Here is an 8,355-nt window from a genome sequence, read left to right on the forward strand (position 1 = left end):
GTAGTGCCCGTTCATCACTAGTTACCAGTACTGAGCACCCGAGCATGGTAGTACCTGCTCATCACTAGTTACGAGTACCGAGCACCCGAGCATGGTAGTGCCTGCTCATCACTAGTTACGAGTACCGAGCACCCGAGCATGGTAGTGCCCGCTCATCACTAGTTACCAGTACTGAGCACCCGAGCATGGTAGTGCTCGCTCATCACTAGTTACCAGTACTGAGCACCTGAGCATGGTAGTGCTCGCTCATCACTAGTTACGAGTACTGAGCACCTGAGCATGGTAGTGCCCACTCATCACTAGTTACCAGTACTGAGCACCTGAGCATGGTAGTGCTCGCTCATCACTAGTTACGAGTACCGAGCACCCGAGCATGGTAGTGCCTGCTCATCACTAGTTACGAGTACCGAGCACCCGAGCATGGTAGTGCCCACTCATCACTAGTTACGAGTACCGAGCACCCTAGCATGGTAGTGCCCGCTCATCGCTAGTTACCAGTACTGAGCACCCGAGCATGGTAGTGCCCGCTCATCGCTAGTTACCAGTACGGAGCACCCGAGCATGGTAGTGCCCGCTCATCACTAGTTACCAGTACTGAGCACCCGAGCATGGTAGTGCCCGCTCATCACTAGTTACCAGTACTGAGCACCTGAGCATGGTAGTGCCCGCTCATCACTAGTTACCAGTACTGAGCACCCAAGCATGGTAGTGCCCGTTCATCACTAGTTACCAGTACTGAGCACCTGAGCATGGTAGTGCCCGCTCATCACTAGTTACCAGTACTGAGCACCCGAGCATGGTAGTGCCCGCTCATCACTAGTTACCAGTACTGAGCACCCGAGCATGGTAGTGCTCGTTCATCACTAGTTATGAGTACTGAGCACCCGAGCATGGTAGTGCCCGCTCATCACTAGTTACCAGTACTGAGCACCCGAGCATGGTAGTGCCCGCTCATCACTAGTTACGAGTACTGAGCACCCGAGCATGGTAGTGCCCGCTCATCACTAGTTACCAGTACTGAGCACCCGAGCATGGTAGTGCCCGCTCATCACTAGTTACCAGTACTGAGCATGGTAGTGCCCGCTCATCATTGATTATTACAAGTCAGACGTATTACTGCCCAGACCCTATTTTGTGCCCCCTCATTACTGAATCACATCAGGATTTCCACTGTCATTTTCTGTATTAGGAACCGAATAATGGAAACGATAATATAGATCGATCCGTTACACCACAGACCCCATAAGCGCCAGATGAGCCCCATTGTGCAGTCATATTTCGTTATTCTCTGTAAAGAATCTACAGTAAATCCATCTTATATACAAATAGTATTTATTGATTATGAAGACATGACGTAAAGGAATAAGGGTTATAAATAGGAAAAAGGGGCCATAAATAAGTGTCTGCCATGGGGGGATATAAATAATCTGGGGGGGGCTGGAGGGGGTCAGCGCTTCAGATCTACAGGCATCTCAATGTCATTATTGCCGCAGGAACCTGGAAAAGACAAAGAAATAACAAAGCTTCACTTAGTAGAAAGACGAATCAATGGACATAATTGTGGGTGACAACGACGTTGGGGAGAGGCACAAAAAGTGCAGACATTGGAACTCTGGGATTTCTGAAAAACTTATTGGAATTTATGTTTTTTCAAAACTACGAGGAAGATAAAAGTGATGGAAATGTCGGGTGAGTCCTCGCGGTAGATGAGACCACCAGGTCCACGGTCGTCACCAGTCACTTACATTCTCCGATCTTCTCCTCCATGTACATCAGTTGATCGCTCAGAAAATCCACTCGATCCAAACTACGAATCTTCTCCCAAAATTCCTGCACCTGATCTGAGCGGATCTCCGTTAGCTTAATCGGGAAGAGTCTCTGCAGAGCGGAGAGGGCGCTGTCCAACTTCTGCAGAACAGAGACATGTTGTTACAGCAGGCTGCGGCTCCACTAAAAGGGCAGAATACTAAGGGACAGATTCAGCAAGATGGCGTCATGGGGGATGGGGGGGGGAGGAGGCCTTTCTAAATAGTTTGTGAAGTACATGTATCCTGCAGGCCTCAATGATCTGGAGTCTGGAGATTAGGCCCTCTGAATTTGGTGGTGTGGAGATTTCTACATATGTATTCAGGTAAAAAAAAAAAAAGGTATTAAACTGAGCGGGATATACACAACAGGAGATGCCTATTAATATTGGATATTTTAAAGGGGATGTCTTGTTTAGAATATCCTATAAAGAAGATAGAGGAGTTCTGGGTATGGTAGGTCACACCAATCCATGGGCCATGTCTGCTATTATAGATAAGCTCTATTAAAAGGATTAGAGCTGCAGTACCTGACACAACCTATGGACAGATGTGGAGTGGTTTGAGAAAAAAAGCCATGTTTTTTCAATTCTTGACAACCCCTTTAAATATACCGTTTTATAGCATAACAGTATGTACAGAGAGTAATAATAGTCATCAACTGGCCTGAGGATTTCTGGGCAGACATCCAAGTTTTCAACCTCAAACCCACCCAAGCCTTCAAGGGTAACCCCCCACCATCCAAGAAACACTCCCATCCTACCACAAAATCATCAACTTTTCGATGAGGTATGTATGGACCTTGACGTTTTCCAGTCCAGGAGTCTTAAGAAATCCTGAGACGGTTTACTTAAAGAGGTTGTCCACTTTCGACACTAATTTATATCCATATAGAATATATAAAACCTTTTAGCCATAAAGTCAGAGGTGAGAAATCCCTCCAGACACTCGGCACATAAAAGCCCTTTGACACTATGCAGAGATTTTACGGAGTACTATATCCCCTCATTTGAGAATTTTGTTGGGGAAACAACACGTCCAGGCATCACATGGACAGTCATTGATGTCCAGAGGAGGTGTAATACTTAGTTTAATCAGTGGTGGCGCTGGAGGGAAGTATAACACTAACTCTCAGGTAACCCAGCAGATTACAGCTTATTCTGGAAGGACCCTTCAAACATAAAAGTGACCCTAAAACTCCTGGGCTGAGGTTTCTCCCCACGTCAGGCCTTGGCCGTGGATCTTCATATGTTCTATAGCAGAAGGAAGCGCATCCTCACCCCCCCCACCCTCCCGAGCAGGTTCCAGTAACTTCACACTTTCCAGATTTCCTGTGTTTCTTGGCTGAGCCTAGGTTTCCTGTTAGCGGTGTACGCTTAGGCTATGTTCACACGTTGCGTTTTTGCTGCAGTTTTCCCTGCAGCCAAAACCTGCCCTCTTGGCAGTAAAAAGTTGCTTCCAAAAAGGAGGTTTTGCTGCATTTTTGGCTGTGTATTTTCACGTTTCTTTGTGGTGAATGCTCGACCTCTGCTCCTTTCACTAAATGTGGGACTTCCTGAGAAATCCGAGGACGGAACTCCACCGGGACTTCCTGAGAAATCCGAGGACAGCGCTCCACCGGGACTTCCTGAGAAATCCGAGGACAGCGCTCCACCGGAACTTCCTGAGAAATCCAAGGAGTGCGCTCCACCGGAACTTTCTGAGAAATCCAAGGAGTGCGCTCCACCGGGACTTCCTGAGAAATCCGAGGATGGTGCTCCACCGAGACTTCCTGAGAAATCCAAGGACGCCGCTCCACCAGGACTTCCTGAGAAATACGAGGACGGCGCTCCACTGAGACTCCCTGAGAAATCCGAGGATGGCGCTCCACTGAGACTTCCTGAGAAATCCGAGGATGGCGCTCCACTGAGACTCCCTGAGAAATCCGAGGACGGCGCTCCACTGGGACTTCCTGAGAAATCCGAGGACGGCGCTCCACTGAGACTTCCTGAGAAATCCGAGGACGGCGCTCCACTGGGACTTCCTGAGAAATCCGAGGATGGCGCTCCACTGAGACTCCCTGAGAAATCCGAGGATGGCGCTCCACTGAGACTTCCTGAGAAATCCGAGGATGGCGCTCCACTGAGACTCCCTGAGAAATCCGAGGATGGCGCTCCACTGAGACTTCCTGAGAAATCCGAGGATGGCGCTCCACAGGGTCTTCCTGAGAAATCCGAGGATGGCGCTCCACAGGGTCTTCCTGAGAAATCCGAGGATGGCGCTCCACTGGGACTTCCTGAGAAATCCATGGAGTGCGCTCCACCGGGACTTCCTGAGAAATCCGAGGACGGTGCTCCACCGAGACTTCCTGAGAAATCCAAGGAGTGCGCTCCACCGGGACTTCCAGAGAAATCCGAGGACAGCGCTCCACCGGGACTTCCTGAGAAATCCGAGGACAGCGCTCCATCGGGACTTCCTGAGAAATCCAAGGAGTGCGCTCCACCGGGACTTCCTGAGAAATCCGAGGACGGTGCTCCACCGAGACTTCCTGAGAAATCCAAGGAGTGCGCTCTATCGGGACTTCCTGAGAAATCCGAGGAAGGTGCTCCACCGGGACTTCCTGAGAAATCTAAGGACAGCACTCCACTGTGACTTCCTGAGAAAAGCGAGGATGGCGCTCCACCATGACTTACTGAGAAAAGCGAGGATGGCGCTCCACCGTGACTTCCTGAGAAATCCAAGGACAGCACTCCAACGTGACTTCCTGAGAAATCCGAGGATGGCGCTCCACCGGGACTTCCTGAGAAATCCGAGGATGGTGCTCCACCGAAACTTCCTGAGAAATCCGAGGACGGCACTCCACCAGGACTTCCTGAAAAATCCAAGGATAGCGCTCCATCGGGACTTCCTGAGAAATCTGAGGACGGCGCTCCACAGGGACTTCCTGAGAAATCTGAGGACGGCGCTCCACTGAGACTCCCTGAGAAATCCGAGGATGGCGCTCCACTGAGACTTCCTGAGAAATCCGAGGACGGCGCACCACTGGGACTTCCTGAGAAATTCGAGGACGGAGCTCCACCGGGATTTCCTGAGGAATCTGAGGATGGCGCTCCACCAAGACTTCCTAAAAAATCTGAGGAGGTGCTCTTCACCTAGACTTCCTGAGAAATCCAAGGAGGGCGCTCCACCGGGACTTCCTGAGAAATCCAAGGACGGAGCTCCACCGGGACTTCCTAAGAAATCCGAGGACGGTGCTCCACTAGGACTTCTTGAGAAATCCGAGGATGGCACTCCATTATTTCCAGCAGTCTCATAGTCAATGAATGCAACAGAGGCCGCACAACTCTTTAACCCCGTCCTGATGAAGGACATACAAAAGCTCACTCTATACCATCTGAGTTATTCTGACAGCAACTGTCTAACTGCAGCGACCGGAGATCCATAGAGACGCATAGCTGTGCATTTGAGCTGTATACATTAAACGGAAGGAGACTTTTTTCAGTCCACACTCACCTGCTCCAAGGAGCTAACGAGGCTGCGGAGATCCTGCACCTCAGTAGACAGCTTATTAGAAGAATCTGCCCAGAAAACACAAGATGAAGGGAATCTCCATTATTGAGGCACTTTATATATTTTATAGCTGTCATTTTTTTTAAAGGGGTTGTTCAGGATCAGAAAAATTTAGCAGATTTATTTTCCAGATACAGCAACCCACCTGTCCATGGGTCAAGTCTGGTATTACAGAAAGACTCTATTATAGTGAATGGGGCTGCAGTACCTGACACAACCTGTGCATAGATGTGGAGCTGTTTGAGAAAACAAGCAGCCATGTTTTTCCAATCCTGAACAATCCCTTTAAATAAAGTGTTTTTTATAGCATAACCAGGTGTAGAGAGTAATCATAGTCACCAACTGTCCTGTGAATTCTTGAGACTCCGGACATCCAAATTTCGTACCTCAAACCCACCCGTACCTTCACGGGTATCTCCACACCTTCCCGGAAACTTCCCTAGCCCACCTCATAATCACTCACTTTAAGTACTGCCCTTTTTCAGAGCAGGAGTCCTAAGGAATCCCCAGAGTTTACTTAAAGGGGGTGTCCACTTTTGACACCTCCATAACCCTCCAGAGACTCGGCACATAATACAAAGCCCTTTGACACTATGCGGAGACCTGGCTGAGTACTATAGTCCTTCACTGGGGACCTTTGTGGTGTTCCCGTCATACACCCCCCATACTTATGTCATCTTCTTTTGAATAAGCACTTTGTACTGAGTGAGACAGGGTCTTAGACCCTTGGGACAAGTTATATCATTCAAGAAAACTGTCACTTTAAGATTTAAAGGGGAGATTCATCAACTTTAAAATAGACCTCCAGAGGGGCTCTATGCTGTCCTTCATCAGCAGATGTGAAGAACTGTCCCGAATTTGCTAGGACTGTCCTCATTTTTCAGAAACAATCCCGGGAAATTTGTCAAAATCTAAATTAAAAAAGGCAGAACTTTCACAGTCCCCACCCACAAGTGGGCGGGTCCAGATGGGATTGGGTTGTTAGTGAGGCTGCCAACACTGACATTGGTAATGATACAACAGTAATGTACATATTGGCGATCAGCCATACAGCTGTTTTCAAGATACTTGAACACTGTGCAACATTTCATGCTGGGCCGCAATTATTAAAAGTGTCTGAAAGAAAAATTGTCATTGTTTCCCACAGCAACCAATAAGATCCCAGCTTTCATTTTACTATACCAATCAGAGCTCAGCTTTCATTTTACTATACCAATCAGAGCTCAGCTTTCATTTTACTATACCAATCAGAGCTCCTCATTCATTTTACCATAGTAACCAAGGCCTAGCTTTCATTTTACCATATAACCAATCAGAACTCTCCTTTTTTTTTTACCATAACAACCAATCACAGCTCCGCTTTCATTTTACCATAGCAACCAAGGCCCAGCTGTTATTTTACTATAGCAACCAATCACAGCTCCATTTTCATTTTACCATTGCGACCAAGGCCTAGCTTTCATTTTACCATATAACCAATCAGGACTCTCCTTTCTTTTTACCATAACAACCAATCACAGCTCCGCTTTCATTTTACCATAGCAGCCAAGGCCCAGCTTTTATTTTACCATAGCAACCAATCAGTTCTAAGCTTTTATTTTATCATAGTAACCCAAGCTCAGCTTTCATTTTACCATAGCAACCAAACAGAACTCAGCTTTCATGTTATCATAGTAACGAAAGCCCAGATTTTCAACCAATCACAGTTCAGCTTTCATTTTATCTTAGCAACCAAAACTCTTTCATTTTATCATAGCAACCAATTAGAGCTGAGCTTTCATTTTATACACTGCTCTGGTAAATTCAGCGTGCCATGGGCAGCCGGGATAGTTGTTTTTGGAGCAGAGGAAAGATTCTCCACACCTGCCATGTCCGCACGTGTTTACATTGATTGTCGCCCTGCCAAAACACACCACATGGTCCTCCATCATGGCCGTCACTACGGCCTCGGTTACCTTCAGGTTGTTGGGCCAGTACAGACACTTGGGGTTTGCTCTCCTTGTTCTTTATACAGGATTTTCCATCATCTCCCAGTGTATATCCCGGGTTACATCCACAGCGGTAGCTGCCCCTCGTATTGATGCACACCTGGGGGCAGTAACGGGACGGGCGCCGACACTCATCTATATCTAGAGGGAAAAGACACAATATTTTTCAGCTTTCGTTTAATTTTTGGTTGCAGAATGAGTTAACAGAGAACCATTCAGAGAGCTCGCTCTGACGGGACATTAACTTTATATCGGTCTTGTTCTGAACTCTTCTCAGCTGATTTAGGACCACATCAAAATTCATCTGATCTTTGATGAGGTCCGTGGTCACATTTGTTTTTATATGTGGTCAGCACTTCCATAACCAGAAGTCACAGCATTATGGGGGCGAGGTTCGGTGCCTTAGAGAAATCAGTTTTTTTGTTTCATTCTAGGAACAAAAAAAATGCAATTCATTCACGGGACAATCTGACAAATGGCGGACAGAAACATCGCTCACTGGACTCTATTGATTAAATGGAGGTCAATATGGCTGTCGCAATTTTATCATCATTTCACAATAAAAAGATTATTAGTAAAGTAGTTTAGTAGGCTTAGGTGTTTTTTCTCCAGTGTGTGGGCAACAAGATGACAAAAACTTGACAGACCCCATTATAATCAATAGGGACTTTTGGATGAAGTTTGTGTCCATCGTGAGATGAAAGTGACCCAACAGTGACACCTTCATGTTCTGCTGCCAGGACTTACCCACATGGCAGTGTCGTCCTCCCCAGCCGGCAGGGCAGCGGCACATGTTGGGTTTGACACAAGTCCCGCCGTTCTGGCAGGGTTTACGGCAAATAGCTGGATGTAGAAAAGAACAACAAAGATGGCGATAAAAAAATAAATTAAAATAAAATAATAATAATACATTAAATAATAATTTATTCTTTTATATATATATATATATATATATATATATATATATATATATATTACACACGTTTCTATTTATAATATATATATTATATATA

General features: G+C 46.7%; 1 protein-coding gene across 4 annotated transcripts in view; it reads right to left on the reverse strand.

Moving 5' to 3' along the window:
• Window positions 1-1,325: 1,325 nt before the first annotated feature.
• The window catches only part of EGFL8 (EGF like domain multiple 8), a 15,628-nt gene continuing 8,598 nt past the window's right edge, over window positions 1,326-8,355 (reverse strand). For all 4 annotated transcript variants that reach the window (XM_075322449.1, XM_075322448.1, XM_075322451.1 and 1 more), the window contains exons 6-10: window positions 8,090-8,185; window positions 7,310-7,483; window positions 5,298-5,362; window positions 1,746-1,908; window positions 1,326-1,497 (exon numbers count right to left, since the gene is read on the reverse strand). In XM_075322449.1, coding sequence (XP_075178564.1) covers window positions 1,448-1,497; window positions 1,746-1,908; window positions 5,298-5,362; window positions 7,310-7,483; window positions 8,090-8,185 — 548 coding nt within the window. In that variant the 3' untranslated portion in view covers window positions 1,326-1,447. The remainder of the gene's footprint in view (window positions 1,498-1,745; window positions 1,909-5,297; window positions 5,363-7,309; window positions 7,484-8,089; window positions 8,186-8,355) is intronic.

This window comes from Anomaloglossus baeobatrachus, chromosome 9 (assembly GCF_048569485.1).
Source record: "Anomaloglossus baeobatrachus isolate aAnoBae1 chromosome 9, aAnoBae1.hap1, whole genome shotgun sequence".
In the NCBI taxonomy this organism is placed as follows: domain Eukaryota; kingdom Metazoa; phylum Chordata; class Amphibia; order Anura; family Aromobatidae; genus Anomaloglossus; species Anomaloglossus baeobatrachus.